Below are 27,226 nucleotides of genomic sequence, written 5' to 3' on the forward strand. Positions count from 1 at the left end.
ATGAATGACATTTTTTTGATACCAAATCACAGCATGATCTTTTCTATGGTGTTCCTCACAGTCTTGGTGTCTTAATGTGATGTGTTGGAGGGTTTTTTGACCATTTTGATCAATTCTCAAGTGGTCAAAAGTGGTTAAATTCTGCACCAAATATGTGAAAAAAATATATAATGTTCTAATGCCTTACACAAACTTGCGCCCATCCAAAACACAATGTTTATTTATAGATCTCAAATTAATCTTCAGGTTCCAGTTTTCAGATGATGTATACTATGTCTATATGTTACTGCTGACCAGCTATCCCCCCCTAAAGATCCCTTCTCCCCACTTTACATTGACAAAAATGGGTCCATGGTAGGGAGGCGGGAGTGAAAGAGGTTAAATAAATAGCTCTTCATGCCTTTATCAAATCTAAGAGCATGTTTATTAACTCTATAGAATATATTTATGTTAGGCCATTAGAGAACTGAGTGGTATTAGTGGCACAAGAAAAACAATTATATTATTCCACCCCTGATTAAAGCCTTGTAAATGACATTACAGTTAAATAATAGTGAACTGATTGAAAGCATAGTATGTTTGTCGAGGAAACCACCTAATTCCATGCAAACATCCTAAATAAAGAAGCTACTTTTAAAATCAGAATTGTTTTGATAAGTAACTACTGTAGAAATCCACACATACTGCTCAATAACACAAGCACTGCACTAGTTCTCTGTTTGTATAAGAAAGGAGAAAGCTTAGAGATAGAAAATCATTGTAATGCTTTATGTGCCTCAGGTTGAGTGCAGTAAGTGATATTGATTTGTCGAACAGGATGGGAGGAAAAGTTGGTTTGATGTGACTGGAAATAACTGTGAAAAGTGAAATAGCTAAAGGTGAGCTCAAAGACACAGTGGGGCAAAATGATCTTAAAGAAAGTATCAACGAAAATCTGTTGTAAAAGTGTGGTTAAATAACTGATGTTTGAGAAGGGCTCTCCACCAGAGCTTTCAACAAATAGGTTCAAATGGCTGAATGTCAAGTATAAAAAGCCTAAATCCTACAATAGTAGCGACACAATAGAAAGTAGTTTATTAAAGCCTCAGAGATCATACCTGAGGTGTCTAGTGACAGATGATACAACATGGTTTGTCCCACTGTGTCCTCCAGTAATAAATAGCTAAATCCTGACAGAGATGGGTTAAGCTAGATTAATGTCCCTCCCTTATGCAGGGTGCAACATGTGTTTATGCTGTTTATTTTTTATAACAGCTTGTTTCAGATTTCAACAGTTGTGGTTCCACTTTTGAGGAGTGTTTTGAGATACAGAACATCCAACTGAGTTGGAAGAGTTATAACACTTAAAGGGACATATATTTTTCCACTTGTCTGTAGTGCTATTTATCCATCTAGATTTTTTTGGTGTGAGTTGAAGAGGTTTGGAGATATGAGCCATAGAGATGTAGAGATGTCTCATGTTAACACCACAGAACTAATGTAATTTAGTTCCATTGTGGCTGATATCTCCAAAACCCTGCAACACACACCAAAACAATCAAGATGGATAAATATCACTACAGGCAAGAGGAAAAATATGTATTTTTATTTTTGGGGTGAACTGTCCCTTTCAGTAATTAGGTCAATTGGCTCAATGGCTTAATTAGAAACTAGAAAATGTCAGAAAAATAACTTCATAGGGCATTAACTCACTCAATGTTTCTCTTTCTTTCCCCCTCTCTCTTTCTCACACACATACATTAACACTAACCTGATTGGTTGAGGGAAAGTCAAGGCCTGCGTCTGGCATACCCAGGAACATGGTGTCCCCATCCAGCTGGAGAGAACAAAAAGCAAGAGCAACAATGTCAACAAACTATAATCAAACACAGCAAACAGAGAGCAGCCAGCAAGGAGACAAAGAGTGGAGATGGAGGTAACAGATTACTGGGCGGCAGCCAGTATGAACGGTCACTCTGCTATCTGTATGAGATCTCCTCCAGACAATGAAAATCCTGATAGTGGCCTCAGTGAGGACTGGTGAAGGCCTGGGCCCTGTTTTTCCAGTAACTATCAGTCTTGTGAACAGACTTAAATGATCTTATTGTCCATGTGCATCACACAGAGACTGAGATGAGGTTACTTAAAAAATAGAAGATTTATTATCAAGATTTACTGTATTTATAGACTGTTATCAGGTATTGTCATGTTGCAATTTCCTCTGAAAACCTTCCCATATCGAGTAGGACAAGTATTCTGTGGAGGTATGCTATATGTAACTAACAAATGACCCTAAACAAGATGTTGACATGACTGTTTGAAGGACATTATGACACAACAAATTGCACCTGAAAACACAGAGAAAACCTTACAGTATTACTTTATCCACATTGAAAGACAAATAATTAAATTAAAAGCATGTGACACAGGGTCTCCACACTTATCATAAATCACAGGGCATCAGAATTGAATTAATAAACTGAATTAAATGCTCCGACTCAGCAATGGTAACTAACTCTGATTCTATGATGATGGCTCCTGTTCCCCTTTTCTTATCTTTTCACTCTTGGGTGTCAGTAGATTTCAGTATATCAAAGATTTATGAAGATTTTTCAGAAATCTGTTCACTACAATATTAAAAATTAAGAATGGACTTCAGAACCAGTGTCTCTATTACACTATTTTATTTCTAGTAGAAAATAAAGTAGGTCTGGCAGATTCTACTGCAGAAAGAGAGTAGATCCAACAAGTGTGTGGATTATCTTGAGTAACTGGGTCATGACTTCTGAAAAGAGACACTGCTGTTGAGTTTTTTACATGTATTTTTGGGGGCTTTGAGCACCACAAGCCAAGTGCTATTTAGTCCCATTATATTGGAGAGAAAGCAGACATCTCTACAGCTGATATCTCCGAAACTCTGCAACTCACACCCAAAAGATCTAGATGGATAAACAGAACTACAGGCCAGGAGAAAAAGATATATTTTTGTTTCTTTGTTTCTTTGGGGCAGGTGAACCCTCCCTTTCCACCAATTGAAGCCCATACAAATCCCCAAGGCTAGGCTAGGCTAGGTAAGTAAATAAATGAATAAATAGATAAGCGTACAGTGTACATGTTTCTCATTGGTACAAAACAGCAAATGATATGGCAGCACAGACTGTATACTAGGACAATATATATTGTATAGTAGTACATCATGAATCATATTAGTGTGGTCAGTCGGGACTTTTACTTCCTTATTTCCCTCTCTTATCTTCCCTACACTTCCTCCTGTGGGGCCCCTTCTCTCGTCCCTCCTCTGTCAGCTTTGATTTGTCCAATACTACAGACGGACAGACAGCAGTGAAAAACAAAGGTCTGAATATCATTGTGTGTGTCACAGGTAACCATTAGACAGCTGCTCATATCTCCTTATCACTTTAAGTGATGAGAGGCAGCCAGTGGTATCTCCTGATATGATGAAGGTTACTTTATGTCCACCATTACATGGTAACATTATATACAGCCAGGGGACACATTTTAGTCGATCAATCATTTCTAAATACCCTTTTTCTAAGTGAAGTCTCAACTTCAAGACATTAATGTATCAAAGACTTTTCTTGTATATCTCTTTCTCTCTTTCTTGTATATCTTTCTGTATATACTGTCTGCTGAGTCTGCCTTGAAAAGCTGCTAAAGTAATTTCATTTGTTTTTATAGTCCATGTTTTTAACTCTTGCACGTTTGTTTTCACACACATAAATCTTAATTAATTCTTTGCTTTCCTATGCTGACACAGGTTAATATATACTGTACTTGTGCCACTAAAGTGAGTTCATCATAACAACCCAGCTCCAGTAAAAAGAGTCTCCTCCTCTCCTCTTTCATTGTGTGACTCAGAGTGAACACCAGTGTGTGAAGACCTCATCTAACAGGGAAACACATCCAGTCCCATCCAGACTGGGCAATTACAGCATTACAACATTACAACAATGCTCAAACTATCACTGAATTGGCTCATGTGAGTGATCACTTTGTGCTGGTGCTGAGCATCTGTCATGATTTTCTGACACAGAGGGACACTTTTTTTGATAACTCAACATAATAATCAATCAAAACAATAATTGTTAATTCATCTCTGAATGAAAGGTAATTAGAAAATAGCCAGAGGCTACAGCACAGTGCTCAATAACTAATGAGTCCTGTTCCATCCAAATGGATGTTTTACAACACTTTGTGATGTTATGTATTTTTAATATATAGAAAGGCTAACAGGCAGTTAAATCAAGTTAATTTAAAATGTGTTTAGTGTCATCTTCACCACCACAGGCAGCTGAAATTAGGTGAAATTTTTATGTGGATGTCAGGGTTGATGGTAAATGTAGTCAACTGAAGCAATAAATGCTGCTATATTGACCAAGAAAGCTGTGTTCTCCCGCTGTAACATCTGTTGTTTTTCCTGCACACAGTGATGTCACAGTTGTGTTGTTAAGGAAGTACTACAGGTTATTTCAGCTTGGATTTGTAGTCTCCGCCCCTGAGTAGCCCGAGCGTGTGCTAGATGAGTGTTTTTGTCACATAACACAATGTTGTGGCCCACAAAGTAATACCTATGGGCTAAGGTAGTTATATATGGCAATGTAAGCGTCAGAAACTCAAGTGCAAAGCATCCTGGTACATGTAGGCACTGCCGCCACAGCCCCACAAGCAGGAGAAGTTTTTTTTCAGTATAACAGAACTGAGGAATTTATTGCTTCTGTTGACTACATTTACCATCTTTCTGCAGTAGAATCTATCAAAACGACTTTAATCAATATGGCTGCCATGAAGAACATTGGTCTAAAAACTGTAGGATGGACTACAGGTAAAACCTTCCATCCCACACCAGGAAAACAAAACAAACAAATACATTTGAATCCATAAACCATATTCAAATAATCCATGGTTTCCTGTGTACATAATCATTGTCTTGGTTGACAAACATACACACACAGAAGAACGTTTGAACAGGTGGATGGAAGCAAAGCACTGTCTCATATGCACATACACATACAGCCTCACACACAAACACAAACACACACACAGGTGGACAGGTGGACAGACAGGTGTAACTGCCCTATCCGTTTGCCAGCTGTTGGGTATTATGCAAATGAGGTGTAGGTTTACAGAGTCAACAGAGAGCCAAAACAGTGTTGAGATAGACATGACACACACACACACACACACACACACACACAATGTGGCTTATAGAATTAACAGTTATTTTTTTTTTACTTTTGAAGAAAGAGTAAGAGGACTAGTGTCTTTGTCAGTCAGTCTGTCTGTCTGTCTGATGTTCATTCTTCCTCCCTGGGAGCAAACAAAGTTTTTCAGACAAAACAAATGCAAGGAAGAGCAGATGTGCTGACCTCACTGTCAAATCAGCTTCCTCCCTTGACCTTTGACAAGACCTGATACACCACATGAACCACACAGACTTTATACATGCAGGAATGGAAAAACAGACGCCCACAAAAAGCTTCATGGAACATCACAAAGCATTTAGAAAGAATAAGATACTAACATGCTAACTACTCGCCCCTGTTTGATCATCAGCTAATTGATTCAAACATAGTGTGCAACATCCTTCACACCAACACAACCTGATGGATCATAGCCAGTGTGGGCCACCTGCCCCTCCCCTTATCTAATCCAGCTTAACCTGCTTAGGTCTATGGTCTAACCTCAGCTCGATTCTGACCTCCAAATACTGATGATGATGGATCAAGTCCAAGTCTGAGGTTTTATGCTCTGCATCAATAACAGTAAATCACCAAAAAAAAAAAATAGTGATGTCAAACTAGAAAAATAGTCGTCCATTCCAAGACCAGTGAATTTCCACGATTCTCGATACCACAAAATAAAACAAAAACAAGAATAAAATTCAGCCATTATTATTTTTCTTTGCCACAAAACCCTTTTGAGCTTCTAGGACAAAAGACTGAGGGGGATATTTATTATGGCTGACACACTGGCAGCAGGGGAGCATGTTGCCATGTCTGGACAGTAATGCAAAAGTGCAGTGGTTTCTGCTGCTGAACTTTGAATATATAACTCAGAGTATATCAGTAGTTTAAAGTTAATGACATGGTGAGAGACAAACTGCTAAAGTACATTATGAAATGTTGATGACAGATGACAAGATGGTAGCCTACGAGCTATGTTTACATTACGTTAACCTTTAGGGTTTAGACGTGGAACATATCTGGCAACACAGCAGTGCAGCTGACTTGGATATGTTGATAATGTGATGGTAACATGAAGTAAACCTTCAGATCTTTATTTGTTTGTAGAGTGATTCAGTTTTACTTGATCTATCAAATTCTTAACCAATTAATGGATCATCGATTAATCTTTATAATCCTTAGTTAGAAGTGTTTTTTACTTTCATCTATAAAGTTTAATGGCACGATTTTCATACTGGTTATTGGTAAATTTCTTATTAATCACTGATGATCCACCTTGAACACCTAGTCACCTACTTCCATAGATAGCTCTGTTAACTGTTTTTTTTTCTTCTTTTGATGAGTCGATCAGGAGCTATGGCTGCAGCTGCACATGTTGCGATCTATCGGGTCTATCAAGTCAGGAAGAAATGCATCTGCAGAACCTTCAATACTGAAAAAAAAAAAAAAAAATCATGTCTGCAAAATTTTGGCATCAGCTTTTTAGCATCACGACATCCCTACAATAATCCAAGCCAAAACAATAAATAAACTACTTTGTCATCAATATATGTTGGCAAATTCACTGACAAGTGTTATCTTAAACTGAATCAGTCATTTGTAGATGGTAAGCTAAGTGGCTAATGTGTCCCTGCTATCCACAGGACAAATACCGCTCTCAGGCTACAGTAAGTACTATCAGAAGAGATGAGATAAGAGGGATAGAGAAAGAGCCATGAGGGACAAAAAGTGATGATTTCTTTTCAGCAGGTGCTCAGTGTGAGAGGCAGAGTGGGACTTTTTACACTCATCATCAGGGACAGACAGACACAGGAAGAAGCTACAGAGGGATGTGTCAGCTTCATTTATGCTTCATCAACACTGATATGTTGAAATTAAACTGAAATGATGGTGTTTCAGCAAAACCAGGCTAAATGTTTAGAGTTCTGTCATGTTGTCATCTTGCAGCTGTGTTGGCCTTTTCTCATAAACTTACTCATAAGTTTGATGGCAAAAAGTTACATCACGCCGCACAACCGACTGAGTTTCAGAGAAACACCTCAAGTTTGTTGTTTAGTTGAAGGTGAGTCATAACTGGCCTGTCGTACAGGAAATAGTTTAGTGTCCTGTTTAGTTATCCATGGCATTTTTTGAGAAGATGCCAAATCCATTTTAAAAGATTTTCACACTTTATGTCACCATACACCCAGTGTTGTTCTGATTCCTTCTGCAAATTGACACATTTGTTAACAGTAGAGCTAATAGATTGTTTTTATGCATTTTTCCGAACCAAAAATGACAAACATTCGATGGTTTCAGCTTCTTAATTAGCAGTATTGAAGATTTTTTGTCAATATGACAGTAAAGTGGATATAAAGTTTATTTTTGTATAGTATTGGATTGTTGATTAAACCAAACAGGCAATTTGAATACATCACTTCTTGAGCTGTGAGAAATTATTCATTTTTCACTTTTGTCATAGATGGAAGGATTAACAAAAAAAAATATCTGTAGATTGAATGATAAAATAATCCTTAGTCTCAGCTCAGGTTCACAGTAAACCGTAACCAAGCGTGATACTGAGAATTACCAGTGACGCAACAAAAGCCACAGCTTGACGTTTTTTTGACAAATAATCATCTCCTTAATGCAGCCTTTAAAACCAGGAAAAAACAACACGACAACAATATGATGTAACATCAATATATCGCCCAGTCCTAATACTTATTATCACAAACAAATAGGGTCAGATATGGGATGTATGTTCTAGGAGAACATAAAAACAGTCTGTGAACCTACATCAGCAGTTTGGCTAGCTACTGGCTTCTCTCCTACAATTTTGAGTGCAAGTGCAATGTGATGACCGCAACGCAAACCTATTTCATATCCTGCAACATTCTTTGGGTGGCATTTGTGTAACAGACGAGATAGTCTGTTAAACATTTATTTACTTTCTTACCCACACCTTAAAAATGTAAGATTTCACACACAGTAATGCCCAAAAATCACGGCTGTCATATTTCTCATCACTGAGATATAAGGCAATCTAAGTCACAGCCAGTGCTTAGACATAGTGTACGTTTAAATTAATTTTGCATTTTAAAAAGAAATCAGGGTTCAGTAGGTCACAGATGAGACAGCACCTCCTCATTCTGAGCCAGGAAAACCCCTGTCAATGTTACTTCAGGACTATTCAGCTATTTTCACTATTAATGTGCTGATAAATGTTACAAAACAATTTTAAAGTAGAACACATTCTGTGATTTCATGCCTCTAAAAGGTGAAGATTTGCTTTTCTATTGTTATTATTTTCAAATGGGACAGTAAATTCAGTAAATTGAATATGTTTTAGATGGACTTTTAGTCAGACAACATGAGCAAAATGAAGACATCACTATGGGTGTGCAGTAATTGTAAAATAAAGAATTAACTGCAGTGATAGAAACGTGAAAACCAGAATATTGCTGCCTCTCAGAGAAGTACTTTTACAGCATATGTGGCTTGTGTGAGGGTGTGTGAGTGTGAGTGTATCTCAAACCTTACAGCGAGAGAACTCAAAAGGAGAGCAAGGTTTGTAGTCAAACCAAATTACCCTCTCTCTCTCCCCCCTTCATGCCTCTGTCTCTCACTCTCTCATCTCTGCTGCTCCTGTGTGTGTGTGTGTGTGTGTAAGTGTGTGTGCGCGCGTGTGTATGTGTGTTTGTGTGGGTAAAGCAAAGGTTTGAATAACAAGCAGCCAGCTAAGTGGGTCAGGGTCGGAGGAAGGGGGGAGAAAGGGGGGAGAGAGACTATTAGGATGACAGACAAGGACAAAGGAAAAGAGAGAAATACAGTGTATCGAGGAAAAAGGGAGCAGAGCGAGGAGGAGAAAGGAGGAGAGGTTGGGAGACATGAAATGTTGAGTTGATATGGAGATGGAGACGAGTAAAGGGGGAGAAGGAGAGTGATATGGAGTGAGGTATGGGGGTAAAAAAGACAGAGATGTGAATTCTGAATTTCCTTCAGACCTAAATTTCAGCTGACATCCTTTTTAACTAAATAGGAAGTATTCATTCAATCTGAATTTCTTTTCCTTATGTAAAAAAAATCTGCCTGTGAAGTGAGATACTAAAGAATAATGAAAAGAGGAATTATCTGACTTTTGGAATTTTCTTACTGGGAAAAAAAAATATTTTAAAACAGTTAAGTGATGGATGTGATTAAAATTTTACTTGAACAGAAGACAGAATCATTACAGGTGAATCCACAAGGGATGTAATGATACCAAAAGCTCACAGTAATAATACTACCACAATAAAAGGTCCACAATATGATATTTATCTCAATATTTTAAAATATATATATATATATATATATATATATATATATATATATATATATGTAAATGTCAATAAATGAATGCTAAATCTCATGCGTACAGCATCTGGTGTCTAGTTTTTCCTTTAAACTGTGGATGTAAATAATTAATCATTAATCGCTGTTAAAAATGTAACCAATTACAAAACATTTGACACGTTTTGTCTAGCAGAGCCATGTGTTGAATAAGGAAACTTGAACTTAAAATGAAAAAAATTAGAAAAAATAAAAATAGAAATAAAAATGTGCGTTTTGTAGCTTATTAATTATCAATGAGTGATTGATTAATTGATTGTTAGTGTTTTCAACTATCGATAAAAGAAAATGCACAAAATTGCCTACCCTACCTCTGCTTTCCTCTTTAGTGAAATGAAAGTAGCTAGCCATGACCTAAGCATGCCAAAAATAATCATCTTTGGCAATTAATGCTTGAATTAAGTATGTACAAACTGAAAAAAATATGTATGTACAAATTGCAAATCAAAAACAATACAGCAGTCACTAGTTGTCCTTTTATAAAATAAAAAAAAAGTAAAATAAAACAATAAACCATGTTATATCACGTTATGTTTTGTCACAGTCCAATGTAGTATTGAGACTTTTTTCTCATATTTTTTTGTTTAAAAATGTAACAAATGTAACAATAACAAAAAGTCACAGTAATAATAACACCATGATAGAAAGATCATGATACAATAGTTATTGTGATATTTAAAAAATACATAAATGAAAATGTCCATTATTAATGAATGCTCAATCTCATGTGTACAGCATTTTTTGTCTGTATAAAATTTGTTTTTCCTTTAAACTAGGGATGTTAATGATCAATCATTAATCGCTGTTAAAATGTAAACAATTAAAATTGGATTCATCAATAACAAACACTGGACATTGTTTTGTCTGGCAGAGCATTTGTTGAGTAAGGAAACTTGAACTGAAAATGGAAAAAAAAAGATTAAAACAAGAATAAAAATAAAAATTATGACAAAATTGAGAAAAAAACGTGTTATATTATTTGTTATTATAAAAGCACTTCTGCTTTCCTTCTTTAATGAAAGAAAAGTAGTGAGCCACGACCTAAATGTGCAAAAAATGTATCGTCTTTGGCAATGAATGCTTGAATTATGGATGTATAAACTACAAAAACTATACTCTTATAAAATCTAAATAATAAAATAAAATAATTACTCACAATATCATGGTATGTTTTTTATGGGATTAAGATATTTTTATTGCGATACTACAATATTCAATATATTGTTACATCCTTACAATCTGCATGAATGTAGTGTAATAAAAGTTCAGTGTTCAACAACCATACAGGCAGAATGTTTGCTGTGTCGAGTTGGACTTCCTCTTCAAATAAAGCCAGTGTCGTAGATGGAGACATGACGTCTCCTCAGGCTGTCAGGCTATCTTTGTGTAAATGTGTCAAAAAGACGCAGTTAAATTGCTGGAGAGTGTTTTTATCAGTCGAGGGTTTGGGTGGCGTGTGAAACTATTTGGCTGGACTGGACTGAATGGATTTCGGTGGACTCTAAACTGCATCGGGGGACATAAATCAACTCACAACTCTGTACAGTGAGAGATAGATGGAGAAAGAGAGGAAGAGTAATGACTGTGTGTGTTTGTGTGAGGAGAGAGAGAGAGAAGAGGGAGATTCACACAGCTGTGGTAGTTCAGCTCAGCAATTGTTTATCTGTCTTATCTCCGTCTCCATGACGGCAGTATAAACCAGGTTTTATTGGCTAAACTGCATTCACCCTGACTGCAAGTCTAGATTGTGTGTGTGCGTAGGGTTTCACAGTGTACGTCTTTATGTGTGTGTGTGTGGAGGGAAATTCTACATTTCTTGAAAAAGCTGATTTCTTGTGTGTGTTTGTGGTACTGTCTTTGTGGTGAATACTTCCCGTAAAGACAGACACTGTTTTAATTTAAACTTTGGTGACTGATCAAATGATGAAATCTGAATGAGTCACCATATTAAAAAAAAAAACAAAACATCTTTTGTATCTCTGAAATATTTTCTATCCACTATTACATACAGAGCTCAGGATTTGCTTTATTCTCTTGTGAATTTCTTTTGGACAGAGTGCTATTCTGAAGTTTGTTGATTTATTTAACTTCTGTTACTAAAAACCTATAATTTCTGCAACAACATAAACATGTGCTCTAAATCAACAACTACTGATCCAGTCGGACAACAGGCTGGTCCAAGCAGGAAATATAACTGCTCAGCAACCGCTCATCTTTAAGATGCACACCTCCTTCTGTGTGGTGTTACGGTTGGTGGGTATGGTTCGGTAGAAAGAAAGCAGATCCTACATGAAACTGCTCAGAACAAGGTCTGTGGACTATCTTGAGAAATCAGGCCATGATTTTTGGAAAGAAATACTGCTGCTGAGTTTTTCAGATGCATTTATGACCATTTGCCATTGACTTCCATCATATTGGAGAGAAGGCAGACGCCTCAGTGTCTGATGTCTCCAAAACTCTGCAACTCACAACAAAAAAATCTAGATGGATTAATAACACGACATCCCAGATGAAAATATTTTGTCTTGTATGTGTATTTTATTTCGGGCTGAGCTATCCCTTTAACAAAGTTGAGAGCTGTGCTTTTGATCCATCTATTTAGAAAAAAGATCTTAAGGTTAGTTTAAGTTTTTTGCTTTTTTTTGTATGTAGGTCTCTGTCCACAACATCCTTCATTATAACAGCTGACAGTGTAAAACTGCATCCCCATGACTGCCTCTTATCTAAGGGCTGAGTTATGCTACGAAAGAACTAGTCTGCAAGATGTGCCCATTGTCATTGGAAATGAAAAGTTGTAACAGTTGTTCTGAGTGGAGTATAAATCTAGCTGTCACAGGGGAGATGTGATACTAGTTAAATATGGATATAACGGTGCACATTTTCAGCCAGTCTCTCCTGAAAGACATTCATAGTGTTGCACTTGCTTGTTCACACGAAAAGTGACAGAAATAGTTATGTAACAAACAAAAAGGAGTGCTTGAGAGAGTTCAAGCCCTCCTTAGGTGTTAGCAATGACACTCATTTGGTTTCTGTTGCATTCAGGTTAAACAAAGTCTGGGTGCTGCTTTTGTGCATGATGGCTCACTGAAAAGGCTTTGCTACACTAAATGAAACAGGACCTTTAATTAGAGTTATTTGTAGCAACTGTGTTGACCCTACTATTTTATATTAATATGGTGGCTGTGAAAAAGGTCTATTCAAATGTCTGAAAGGTGTGGTGAGTAGAGATGAACAATTAATCAAAATATTATCAAAACTGCTAAATGCCCAAGTGCAATACCCAAATGGCGGGAGCTGCTATTTTTTGATTAAGGTAAAATATGTCACAACATACACAGACATACACCAGAGACACAACCAGAGTTCTCATGATACAAGATACCACTATGAAAAAAACGACAGTCTATACCTCTTTCAATACAAGAGCAAAGTCCACAAAATATGTTAAATACTTGTTACATTGTCCAGAAAAAGTCACTGAACACTGTCTGGTTTTGCAGCAAGCCAAACTTCAGGCAGGACAATAAAGACTGAACTGAACTGAGGCCTTGAATGAGCACTTGTTAGTACTGTATTGTTTTTGAACATGTGGTATTGAAACAGTATCGGCACTTCGATACTTTTGACAACATTACCATGGAGATGCCCAGGCCTACAAATCACATTCTTCTGATGTAAGGGAACATGTGTTTTTGGGCAGAAAGCACACCATCATTTATATATATATATATATAAAATATCATCATTATTAGATAGACAGACCCATTTTTTTCAGTGAAAATGAAATGCAAAAAAAAAAACCATTCTAACTAATATTGTGACTCATATCGCAATCACAATATCTGTCAAAATAATCACCCCTTTGATGGAGTGTACTTCAGCAGGATGTTTTTTGGTTTCTGACTTCATGTCAAAACATTTTCTCTTTGTTGCTGTCACAGTATGCCCTACCCTGATGACACATCATTGGCAGCAGTATTAATATCTGAAGTCTCAATTAATACAACTACTAACACCGCTTTATTTATCTTTTCTACTTCTGATTTCTGACAAAAGGACTTGGGGCTCTGCAATATCAAATTTTGTTTTTTACTCTTACTCTTACTCAATATTTTTGTAAATGAAACTAGTCCACAATCAGAGCAGTTAGGGGGAGCTGATTATGCTAATGATGAAATATCGGAGAAGAGCACCTCTTCATTAACAGGTGGCATTCTTCAAGTTAAAATAAGCAGTTTACAGCAAGTTTGTGCAGTCAGGAGAGTTTGTTGAATCTGATTTGAATCACTCATATGAGCAAACCTCATGAGACAAGTAAGAGGTTCAAGACAAGAATACTGAAGAGTTTTCTGCACTTTCTTAGTTAAGTACAAGTGGTTAAAATCCAAATCTGAGCAGTCCCACATATACACCGAACAGAAGTAGCAGATAAATCACAGATGAGCAGAAAACTTTGTTGTCAAAGATAGTTTATGACAGCACAAGGGTCAAAACAGGCACAAGTTTCCACATTTCAAATGTGATTTATTTATTTTAATCTACCCGCAGTAATTAGCACCACACCACCACAGTTACCATTGTATAATCGTGAACAAAAAGCTAAGGAGTGCTAAAGAAAAACGGATGGCAACAACTCAGGAACTGATCCAATCTCTTCCACCACAAGTTAATTGATCCAAGTCATTGTCACTAATACAGTACACACACTGAGAGAACAATGCAGCAATAATTGCAGTATGTGATTTGATTGCAATATGTTTGTTTTGGAAACGAAATCCTGATAATTAGTCTCTTCTGGCAACGCTCTATCTCCGCCCATCTGTTCCACTTGGCACCCCTCCACCAACCAGGAGTCCCTCATCGCTCCGTCCCCATGATTCGACCAACTGAAACGCTATCAGACACGCCGAAACACGAGCAACAGCGCTGAAAGTCACCCAATCATCGGCGAGCTTGAGGGGAGGGGAAGAGTGTGAGGGGTGGGTGTCTGGCGAGGTGTTCAGTGGCGGGAATGACAGCCAACATGGGCAGACGGACGGACAGATTGACTGGTTGTGTTCTGATAGATAATTAGATGAGATGCCGACACTTTGGCTGGTTGGAAAATAACTGTAGGAGCTGACAATGGGAGTGTGTGATACAGAAAAAAAAACTCCGGGAAAGGGCCAAAGGCTGAGATAACTGTAGATGTGCTGTATATCTTTTTAAATAGCTGTGACTGAATTATATCACAAAAAGCATTCAAGCAGTCAAGCTGATTGTGTTATTGTAGATATGTGAAAAGCCATTTTAAACATACTGACAAATCCACTCTAATTAATTTGTGTAATCCTGACTGACAGAAATTGTTTTTTAAAAATGGCAGTACTGTACAGCCGTGAGGGGAGCAGCAGAGTGGATCATCCTGTTTGTGCCAGGGCTACATGCCAGTGATCATAATATACAGTAAGTTCAGTCAGCCAACTCATGTGGAGCAGATTTATTATTACATGAACACAGAGTGTGTGCCCCGCAGGTATACACTAAGCCCAGCACAGAGCGTGATGATAATAGACTGTCACACAAGGTGATCAGAGCCTACAGGTGGATGCTGGGGTGGAGGTGGGGTTTATGAAATGCTATAAGGAGCAACCGTATTTCCATTTGAGCTGTAAAGCAGCAGTACAAAGGGTTCACTGGCTATATGTTGTACTGAGTCGAGCATGTAAACTGTCTGTTGGTCTGACCTTTGTCAGTCTTGTAATCAATCATTTCCTGCTCCAAACAAGGCGAGAAAGCCCGTAACCTGGTGAAGGTAAAGACCCACAAGATCATATAAACAAATCGTGCCAAACTAACTGTCCCTGAACTTCTTACTCATGGGTGCTGTTCTGTTAGTGTTCACAAGCTAGCATGTAGCTAGCTTGTTAGCAAATATTGTATAAAGAAGCAGTGTATGACTTTCCTGAAGAGTTGAGGACTTTGTTCCAAGGAGCACTTTGCCAACAGACATTTTGACCACACTTTGATCACATTAGGACAACCACAGATGTTACCACTAGGGGTGTAATGATGCATCAATCTGGATCGATATATTCATTCAATGTTCAGTGATCTGATATTATTGTTACAAAGTGAAAATATTGAACTATACCATCATCTTCGACAAATGCCTTTATTTTGAAATTCCTATGATGCATCTGTCACAAATGTCTGGAAGAGTTCAGTCACAAAATTGTAGAATCACAATTTAATTTCCTTTGATAAGTTGACATAAATGTAGTGATTGTGTTAAATGGACATACCACATCGTCTGATACTGACTGCAAACCCCCTGAACTGAATCAAATGGTGTCATATCAGAAAATATTTTATTGTTGTCCAAAGAATTGATATATCATATTGTGATTAAATGTGTGATTTATAGACCTGATTACTAATAACATTTGCAATTTGTTCTGTTCTATTCAAGTGTCCAATTAAGCCAAATGACCGTGTGACAGGACCCTGACACTGAAGCTGCATCATTCATTTTATTATTTAAACCTGTGATTTTCCCACTGTCTCATGTCCAACATCATCAGTAACAAAGGCATGCAATAATGTTCTCCTGGCAAAGCAGACTAAGCAGACTAAACATCCTGTCCCACCCAGGTTTTGAAATTAACCACAGCCTAATGGCCACAAAAAGTTACTCTGTGACCACCAAATATTTCATTTAAGTAACCTTTTATCCCAGTACTGCGAGCCTTTGCCAACACAATATTACATTTCCACAAACAAACCTGGATTCCTTTGCAGCTTTCAGCTCAACGGCGAACAGTACTCATTGTTGTTGGGTTCCCTAAGCCTACCAAATCTGCTAACGCAATCTTTACAGAAGAACCAGAGACACAAAAGGAAGAGTAATGGCAATGAAAATTTAGAAGTGTAGCATTTGCATGATTTGAAAACAATTCATGACATCAGGTGATGACTGCATGACAGACAACTGTGTGAGTGTCCTTATGAATGTTCTGAATGGTAGAAACACTTAACCCTATATAATTTAATACTTGTTACTGCTCTTTATGACTTTTCTCATCTTGTCCTCTATTTTCTATCACTCCGTTTCTTTTTTTTCTATCTGTCTTTGCTTCTCTACATTCTCAAATCTCATCCTGTTTCCTGACTACTTTGCAAGTGTTTTGCAGCCGTGCTTCAATCTATATTGTCCTGTTCTTTGCTATGGCCTAATTCTCTCCTCCCTGTTCTCTCTTCCTCTCTATTTGCTTTAGAAATACCTCACCCAGCTTTCACAATCATCATGTTTACATTAGGCCCTCTCTCTCTCTTCCCTTCCTCTCCTAAACACCCTGATTCATCCCATCTCTGCTCCTCTTTCTCTTTTCTTTCTTTCACAAGGCCACACCTTTTATCCAGTACTGATGATCCACCATAAATGCTTCCATACAGATGCTGAAATCACCTCATAATATTGCAATGTTACAATTAATTAACTTCTCAATCAAATGTATCATATAAATTGCTCACATTCATGTCTATGTAGACTCATTATGAGTAGTGCCAATCAGAGCTGAGCACGGCTCACTCACTTCTGTTTATCTACCAAGTCCTCCATGTGACTGAATGGGGCACGTGCATCATAATGTCACAACAGTGACACTGAGCTGGCTGCTGAACACAGAATCTGACACTTCTTTATAATAAGTAGCTTTGTTAACAATGCTAGTTCAAAAAAGTATAATCCATTTGATATCGATAGAGTTTATACTATTTTAATTATAGTATAAAGGTAAGAAGACAAGGGATGCAGTGGAACATATTAAGATTATAAGATAACATAAATGTTCAAAGATCACTGAGTAATTCATTTAGCCACCATGTGTACCACCATCTTCTCACTATGACTTGACTACAGTGTGACTTCATGGCGCTTTGCATCTGATTAATAGAACACACTAAAGGCAGCACACAGCCTGAGTCAGTCTGGGAGGTTCAGCTAGAGGAAGAGAAAAAGGTTTCAAAAAGAAAATTGGAACCATGCAGTGACAGGTATATATAGAATATATAGAATATTTTTTGTTTCTTTAATCCTCTATCAGTAAAGTGAATATTTCTGGGTTGTGAGTAAAACAAGACATTTCAGGACACCATCTTAGGCTTTCAGCAACACTGATCACCTTTTTTTTTTCAATTAATCAAGAATATAATCGACTGAAAATAATTGCTGGTTGCAGCCCTAATTTGTAGGAATGCATACAAAATTAAAATGTGGCAAATTCTCACATTCAAGAAGCTAGAATTCTCAAAGCTTTGATATTTTTGTTAAGATTTTGCTGTCATTCGACAATTGTAACTAATTCTTGTAGCTTTACACAATTGTTTTGCCAGTTATGTTTTTGAGAGAAACCAGTGCTTTCCATACAAAGACCTTACTTGGGCCAAGTAAAGGTATATTTGATGACCCATTCTGGCATTTTTTATGTGATTTTTTTTTATTCATCCCTTCACTCTGACCTCCCATACCTGTTCATTCTGCTGTTGCAGGAAGGGTCTGCTGATAATTACACATGCTCTGCAGAGAAGCACACACAGAGAGAATCTCCTGTTTAATGCAGGCCTACTTGTGTGTTGTTTTGTAAAAGCCTGTAAGTGCACCTGGTTGGTGCCAATGTCATATGGTATGACGTTGGTTTGGATAGCCTATGCCATTAAAAACAATCCTCCAACACATGCGGCTCCCTTACTTTTGTGAAAAAGGAATCACGGGTTAAAACTCCAAAACACAAGTGTGTTTTTTTGGCAACTTTATAAAACATACTGCTGAAGAAGAAAGTCAACAGAGGAGACTATATACTGTACAGGGACAGAACTTTTTGTTGCTGTGGGCCATCTGCCATGGTTTATGTTGAACCCTGCTTTTGATCATCACCAGCTGTAAGTCAGTTTACTGACTTAAAACTCAATACAGTCACCATACAAGCTGTCAGCCAACAAATCTTCATACATCCCTTTTAGATTTACATTTACTTTGTACATACATCTACAGCTGAAAAATGAATATGGTGTACATCCCTTTCTTAAAGGCTCCTTCAGATGCAGAAATACTAGAAACCTGAATTATAAAGTACTACAGCAGTGCAACGCAATATATTTTGAGTGTGTGGAGGAAGAGCACAGTGTGGCTGATTTCACTCTTGTAGCAAGGTAACACTCTGGTTTTGGTTCTGCTGAAAATAATCAAGACAATTCAGATTCAAAACCATCCAAAAAAGTTATGTATGCAGCCGACAAATTTAATTAACATTAGCCTAATTATCATTGGCACAACATGGAGTAAAATATTGCCTTTTCAAAGCTGATTGGGCAGAGAATTTTCTCTGTTTAATTGAAATGGAAAATGCAGACCACCACTGGTATGACATCTTTACATTAACACATCTGGACACGCCTCCCCCCTCCTCCCTCTTAGACACACACACACACACACACACACACACACACACACACACACACACACACACACACACACACACACACACACACACACAGCCTCTCTCAGATCTTTTTTCCACTGCCTCTTTCTACTCTGTTCCTCTTCTTTTTCTTTTCTCTCATTTCATTTCTTCTGTGCTTCCTACTTCCTGTCTCTCTCCCTCTTTCCTCTGCTGTGCCTTTTTCTCTTCCTTTTTATAAACCCTCTCTCTCTCTCTCTGTTCCCCCACACAGTAATATGATCTCTTCTATCAGGCCGACAGAGCCGTGAATCAAAAGACACAGAGAGAGAAATATAGTACAAACCTTAGTGGCCCCACCCCCACTACACACTCTCTCTCTCTCTCTCTCTCATCTACAACATCCCTACCCCCAACAACCTTCCTCTCTCTCGCTCTCTCTCGCTCTCTCTCTCTCTCTTCAGTCCCTACCCCCAACCACATAGCTCGCTCTCTCTCCACATCCCCAGCCTCTATCTTCTATCATCTCTCCCTCCCTTTCTCAAACAAATACACTCACTGACAACACAGAGCTACACTGTTTGTATGATGCTGTGTGCGAGCCATTTCTACACACTCTGGTAGAGTCTGAGCTTAAAAGCAGCAGGTTGGCATATAGTACACTGAGTTCAGTCATTAAACCTGAGAGACAACACTGAGGGTTAACAAAAAACACAGGACATAACTATAATCAAGCTCATGAAGACACTGATGTGATATTCATGCCCAATCAGCACTCATTGAGGTCACAGGTCACAATCAGCTGCTGAACTGTTAGCAAATCAAATGTTGTGTTCCAATTCCAAACTAAATGCTGAATGTATACAGTATCTACTATATAATAATTATCACTGTCTGCTGTTTTTGCAATTAGTGTGCAAGAAATCAACATCTGTGCTCCATCATGGGTCAGTCACACAGCCACTTATGAATATTTTTTGTTTTCCAAGATCTTTCTGAGGCTGTCTCTCCACAATTCATTTCAGTTTTTCACAGCTGTAGCATCTCCATTGTCTTTGTATACTGCACTGTGGAACTTTTAGACAGACTTTCTTGTCTATATTCTGCAATCACTACTCAAGCAGGTAGAAGAAAGTAATCGTGTGTATTAGCAGCACACTCAAACCACACTACACTACCACAATACTAAAATTAGTATACAGTATAAGGTCTGTTACAATTCTTACATAATCGCCTAATTGCGATTATGTGAGCTGACCACAAGCATGTTGCATAATCGTAGAAATAATTTCCATTCACCTGTATAAAAACATCTAGATGAACCTAACAGAAATTTCAGAGATACATCACTATTTCAACACTGTTTTCCGTCATTTGAAGTTTGACTGGCGCCCCCCACCCCCCTTCTCTTATGGTTTAGCCACACCTCAGTGGAGAATGACAGACACTAACTGTTTATCTTGAGGTGCTTAAAGGGACAGTTCACCCCAGAATCAAAAGAACATATTTTTCCTCTGGCTTGTAATGTGGTTTATCCATCCAGTTTTGGTGTGAGTTGCAGAGTTTTGGAGATATTGGCCATAGACATGTCTACCTGCTTACAACATAATAGGACAAAATGGCGCTTGGCTTGTGATGTTCAAAGCACCAAAAATACATTTGAAAAATGCTAAATCAGTGCCTCTTTCTTTCCTCTCTAGAAAGAAAGTAGTTCTGGGAGATTCCACTGCAGAGAGAAAGCAGTTCCTTCATGAAACTGCTCACAACAAGGTCTGTCATGATTTCTGGAAAGAGACATAGCTGTTGCATTTTTTGGCACTTTAGACACCGCAGGACTGTGCCATTTAGTCTGCTATATTGGAGAAAAGGCAGAAATATCCCCAGCTGATATTTTCAAAACGCTGCAACAATTTTAGATTTTGGCATGCACTGTCCCTTTAACTTCTAATATTTGCATAATGGTAGTGGATGGAAATGCACATTATTTGCATTTTCTTTTGCTGATTTTTTTAAACTTGCACTATATGGTTGTGGATAACAAGGACCTGGCCTATTCTGGCCACAGTATATTGTTTGCTTTGATTATTGTTATTTGTCATGGTCAACAATTCATTTGTATTTCAGTAATAGGCATTTTATATCATTATTTATGTCATATCTGCCCTGTGCTTTTTTGTTTACAAAGCCTAAAAGGCAAACAGAAATACATTAGGCTTATAGTGAACAGCTAATGATTATTTTCATATTGACAAATCTGTTAATTTTCACACTTTGGTCCATAAAATGTGAGACAAATGTCAGAAAATGGTAAAAAAGAAAAAAAGAAAAAAAATGCTCATCACAGTTTCTCAAAGTCATCAATGGTCCCAAAATGTCTCGATTTTTCCACAACCTGAAGAGATTCATTTTAATGTCGAAGAGGACAAAAGAAAGTCAAAAATATTCACACTGGAGAGAGAGTTGGACATTTCCTCTTAAATATGACTCAATGATAATTATTACAGTTGGCAGCAACTGCCTTAATAGTTGACAACTAGTCAACTAACTATTGCATCCCTGTGCATGACAATTAATTGTCAACTGAAATTTCATAATGGTCACAGGCCTCGATAGTGTGGAACTTGTATGCAGCTAGAGTCAGTACAGTTGTGGCACTTGAGCAAGTGCTCACTGGCAGAGGGTTTGAACACTGAATTTCTGTTTTAGCTGTTTTCGGTTGTTGCTGAGGGATTTAACGGAGGAAAAAAGTGGACTGCAGTGAGGGATCAGTTAATGAGAACAGGCAAGGTAGGATCAGACACCCAGCCTGTGAATAATCTGATCAATCTGTAAGTTGTACACCAGCCGGTCAGTGGTGATGACAATTATATTCTGACATTACTCAGTCCACTAAGTCCATGGCAGAGACATGCCAAGAATAAAAAACAGCACATAAAAGTACTCTGAAAGAGTACAGGAAGTCTTTTAAGTGTAATAGATATTTGACTACATGATGTTATTTCGTTTGACTTCCCTGCGTCATACACAACTTTCTGTCCTGCTGTATGGAAGATGGAATATTCTGATTATTATATATGCTTTAGCAACACTAATATATTTACATATCTTTGGCAATAAAGCTAAATGAAATGTACGGAAAGACAGAAGACTCCATACAGCATGCTTGCAGCTTACCACAGTTTAACAGGAAAAGCTAGAGAAATGTTTTTTAACCACTTTCAAACATATCAAACATCACAAAATATCATTTTTATTAATTTATCTGTATTAAATACTGAGAAAAAATTCAACTGCGTTTTCCTATCAAATAAAAAAAAACTAATGTATTCCATTTTATTGTCTGGACCCTGAAGAGAGGTTAATAATCTGTCTTTAACTTAAATAGCTGCACCCATCAGCTGCACCTAGTTAAATAATTAAGCAATTCATCACTGTCAAATGAGCATGATCCCACTGTGTCTGTACCCAAATACCTTACTCTGAGAAAAACATCCTTCATTCTACTTTTTTGCATAGATAGATAGATAGATAGATAGATAGATAGATAGATAGATACAGATACATATTGGTAAAATATAATTTTATGGCCATGGGATTGATCCATCCTGCTTAAAGCGGTGGTCCCTGGACCCCAACCAGCTCCAGTGGTGAATCTGACCCTGACCTCTGACCTTGCTCTGGAGGGAGAAACACAGCAGAGCTTCCCAGACACCAATTAACTTTAGGTAATTATCAGAGAACAGAAATAAACTGTGAACTTCAGTAGATATAAAGCATTCAACCATGTACCAAAAGATAATAACAACGTGTGCTTTTCATGTATTTAATTTTAGCCAGACTCTTCTGTTTGTACTTATGCTGCCTTGCATGTTCAAACTTAATTACTTTCCAATTACCAGTGGTGAAGTTCTAATTAAAGGTGTCATTACATCACTGACAACAAACTCGGGGTAAAATTACAGCCTGTGAATCCTCCTGTGAGTGGATGAGATCGAAAGAAATGAGAAACACTGGAATGCAGTTGCCTTCAATAGCTGCGGAGGCTAATAAAGAAATTAATTACCACTTAATTGGCAGAGTGAATACACGGAGAGAAGAGATAGCTGCGGTAATCACCACAAACGTGGCTTTCATCTCGAGGCTATAGGAAACAGAAGTACCCTATGTGGGGTTCCTTATGTCTTTGCTTACCTTGTTGGTCCCAAAGCCCGGGTCAGGATAGGAGAGCTGCCCCAGCCTGGTGTGGTCTGACGCGGGCAGAGGCTGCGGAGGAGGCGGGTAAACTGTTACATCCATGGCTGAAAATACATCCACTTCTCCTCGTCTTCTTCTTGTTCCTTTCTTCTCTTGTCTAATTGAGACAACCTTTTGACAAAGTTGGAAGTCCCTGAGTGACCAAACAGAGAAACAACTACGGTCCAATAAAACAAGCTTCCTCTTAGGGAAAAAAAAATGCAGGTTTCAGGCAGGTAAATCGACGAAATAAGCCCAAACCAAGCTTCTGGAGTGAGTAAAGTTTAAGTCGGTGCTGTCCTCTCCAAACTGGCTCTCAAGCTCCAGCAAAGTGCTGCTGTGACCAGCAAACTTCTCGGTAAACCAACTTCTTATTCAACACCTGACGTTAAAACAAACCTTCACGGGCAGCGGTGCACTTCAAAAAGCGTCGTTTTCCCTCAGTTTCTCGCTGCGTGTGTCCGGTGTCGGTGTGTGACTGGGACAGGGGACGGTGTTGGACCCTGTCTGTCCCTTGTTGGGACTCTGTGTGCCTGATGTTACTCTGCCGCTGCTGCTGCTGCTGCCGCGCGTGTGCTCGGTGCTGCTGTGAGGTACCTCGCGGACCACTCATACAAAGAGCTCGTGCGGCAAGCCAGCAAGAGTTAGCCACGCCCAACCCGGATGTACATTTGTTCACAAAATAAAAGCGCGGATTTTTTCGGGAGTAATACAGGGGCATGGAAAAACAAAGCAAACACAACTTATCCACAACCTTACATTAACCATAATTAGAACCTTTCGCGGCGTGTCGTTTAAAAACACTTTTTGCTTGGGACCCTCCTCAGCAAGCAATTTTATTTTGAAAGTAACCGACATATCGGTTTACCTTGACAAAGACGATCTAGAGGAGGTGAACGTGAATGTGCTCCATCTAGAGGGGGAAGAGAGTGTCAAAAGGTCCAGCAGAGTGTCTCTGTAGCACAGATAAACCTTACTTGTGTGAGAGAATATGAATGAAAGGAATAAATGAATGTCAGCAGTCAACATAAGATAAAAAAAAAACAGTTCATTAAGGATGTGTATGCTGTCCATTGTGCTAACAGACCTTTTTCACAGCAGCATATTAATAGGAAATAGTAGGGTAAACACAGGTACTAAATAAGATACTAAATAATGTGTTGGCAGAGACTTCCTAGTGAGTCAGCACGCACAATAGCAGCATCCTGACTCTGTTTGACCTGCATAGAACAGAAACAGTATTACAGAGAGATAAAGTCATGCTCCTTCTGGTGTGCCCCTTGGGATCTAAGCTCAGAAAAAATATGAAGAGTAGTCTATGGCGAGAGAAAAATATTTTTTTTATTCCATTTGAATTGTGCCATCAATTACACACCTTATTTGTCAACTTAAAATATAATTTTCAGTAATTTCACAGTTTTATGTGAAGCCGCTCAGTGAAGTAGGCTACATCTCTTATTTCGCACAATATTCATCACCAACACTTACTTTTAGTGTTTTATCCAACAACATCTAGTCCTTTTATCAGCTGGGTAGAGAAAGAACAAGAAAGAGCTGTTGATGTGTGACTAAATCCTGGTATGAAAACGCACAGGTATCAGCATCTTCACAGTCTGATTTTACAACAAACAAGACTTTCTTGACCTGTAAAATACTTGTCTCTCGCCACTGAATACAGCTCATATTTTCTCAGAAGTTAGGTCCCATGGTGGTCCACTGGAAGGGGCAGGACTTCGCCTCTGTATTGGTAACACCCGTGTGTACCCCACTATTTCATGTTAAAACAGCAGCTGTGATAAAGGTTTACACTGCACAGAACCCACTCCCCAAACCTTAAGTCACGTGCCACACATTTGACAAGCTTTAAGGGTAGAAACCTTGCTACTTTAACTCAAACTATGATTTTTTTTCTCCCTAAACCTAACCAAGAAGTGCTTTCCTGCAGAAAGACTTGAACACCAACTTCTGCCAACAGCTGAGGGACCCCGAAACCCCAGGTGCATTGTGTATTAATAAACATTTTTCCCGGCAACCATATTGATATAAAAGATTAGAATAAACATAGGTGTTATCCACGATACTAATTAAGGTCCTGTTCCATTTTGTATATCAGAGCCTTTCCAGTGAGCCAACATGTACAATAGCAGCACCCTGACTCTGTTTAACCTGAATGGAGCAGAACCTTAATTAGCATTGTTGGTAACACCTGTGTTTACCTGACCCCTGCCCTACCCGTTGATAACAAGTCCCTCCCCTTCCAGAGGACCACTACGGACCACCTAACTTTGGAAAAAAATATAAACTGTAGTTTATGACAAGAGTCAAATTATTTTTTGATTCTGTTTATTGAAGTATCAGATGGTGAAGATACATAAGTAGAGAGACTACACATGCAGATATTGCGTGAGTGATGTGTTGACTTTCTCCCTCCAGAAGCTAACAGTGGCCGCTGAAGCTATGATGCCTGCGTGTCTTCATACTGGGATGTAGTCACACAAGTAACTAGTTTTGCTGGTTCTTTCAATTCCCAGCCGACAAAAGGACCAGGACTCATGTACTGACGTATATTGTGTGAGACGAGAGATGCAGTTCACTGAGAGGTGTCGCACAAAAGTAAAAAACAAAACATTGACTTCAGTTAATATTTTTTTTGGAAGTTAGGTCCCATGCGGCACACTGGAAGGGGCGTGACTTCACCTCTCTATATCAGCAAATCAAATCTAGTATTAAGACCTTAGCTGTTGTGGTTTATAATGTGCTCACATAGTGCATCATCTCCTAAATAATAAAACTGTGTTCACACAATTTCTAACATAAATCACTCTGCTGCAGACACTGTATTTGGAGGTAACAGGTACACACTTCACACAGACAGCTGAAGGTGGGGGGCAGCAATGTTCCCCAGGGCTGCTCAACTGGTTAATCCAGCTGGGGCTCATATCAGTTTGACATCACTGCATCTTTTTAATTCCTACACTCATGCTTCAGATTTTTCTTCAACCAGAAGTCTTGCTTTTCCTCCTGAGACACATTTTCCTGCCTGTCAAGAGTTTCTTGTGCAATGCAAGCTATCATTTGACTTCCAGCATGACAGATTCATTAACGAGGAAGCAAAAGTTAACCTCTCTTCTTTGCCCTGTCTGTTTTTGTCTCTGTCTTCTTTTCTGTCTGAGCTGGGCTCGGCTTGGGTCATGTCACTGGTGCCATAAACAACAGTCTTCCAGTCCCTTCCAGCTTCCTCCACGCAGCACCAAGCACTGAAGAGGCTGTTGAACATCCATCTGTCCGTCAAGCTGGAGTTCCACGCTGTTGTGTCCTGTCTTGGGCACGTGCTCGCTTGTTCCAACACTGAGATCAACCAAAGCAAACTGTCTGTGGTTGTCAAATGGATCTTGCCAACTTAATTCTGCTGCATTGAATGCAGGCCTCACAAAATCCACATAAGGGCTCTTTTAATAGTCCTGAAGGGGCGTGTATATGGACAGCTGTGGACAACACAGATGCTTATTAGTTTTGTTACTATTTTCTGCAGTCCGCTTGGGGGACGTGGTCCACACATGCACAGTAGATCAGCATCAATGCTGTGTGGACAAGTCCGCAACAACTTTGGGGTACGCAGATGTCCACACAGACCCTTCAGATAGGGTCACAAGTATAATACCATCTTAATACTTATAGACTGATGCAGCTCAGATGTTATAAATCTGTGGTCTTAGTAGCGCTAGGTTCTGTGAGACGTAAATTTTGTCATCAAGGAGAACATGCATAGGGTCTGTGTGAATATTCAGGTAACTTTAATTTGTTGCGACCACATAGTCTTGTCCGTGGTTTGTCCATGAGGCCACTACGCTACAACAAATCACACAATACCATCTGCACAAGTGTTGAATGTGTCATCCAAGCAGACTCCACAAACTAGTATAGATAAAACTACTATTGTGTCCGCAGCTGTCTATTGTACGTGTCCGCTTGGGAGTATATTCAGGTCTCAACACTCTCCAT

General features: G+C 38.5%; 1 protein-coding gene across 2 annotated transcripts in view; it reads right to left on the reverse strand.

Moving 5' to 3' along the window:
• Positions 1 to 23,812, reverse strand: part of tox (thymocyte selection-associated high mobility group box) — a 67,518-nt gene extending 43,706 nt beyond the window's left edge. Inside the window, exons 1-3 of one of the 2 annotated variants that reach the window (XM_084732953.1) lie at positions 23,624 to 23,812; positions 23,183 to 23,378; positions 1,751 to 1,816 (exon numbers count right to left, since the gene is read on the reverse strand). In XM_084732953.1, the coding sequence (XP_084589079.1) occupies positions 1,751 to 1,816; positions 23,183 to 23,287 (171 nt within the window). In that variant the 5' untranslated portion in view covers positions 23,288 to 23,378; positions 23,624 to 23,812. Of the gene's footprint in view, positions 1 to 1,750; positions 1,817 to 23,182 lie in introns of both variants that reach the window. The other variant, XM_084732952.1, reaches the window with a different exon arrangement.
• Between the last annotated feature and the right edge of the window lie 3,414 nt (positions 23,813 to 27,226).

Source organism: Lutjanus erythropterus, chromosome 12, assembly GCF_056507025.1.
Source record: "Lutjanus erythropterus isolate fLutEry1 chromosome 12, fLutEry1.hap2, whole genome shotgun sequence".
Classification (NCBI taxonomy): domain Eukaryota; kingdom Metazoa; phylum Chordata; class Actinopteri; order Lutjaniformes; family Lutjanidae; genus Lutjanus; species Lutjanus erythropterus.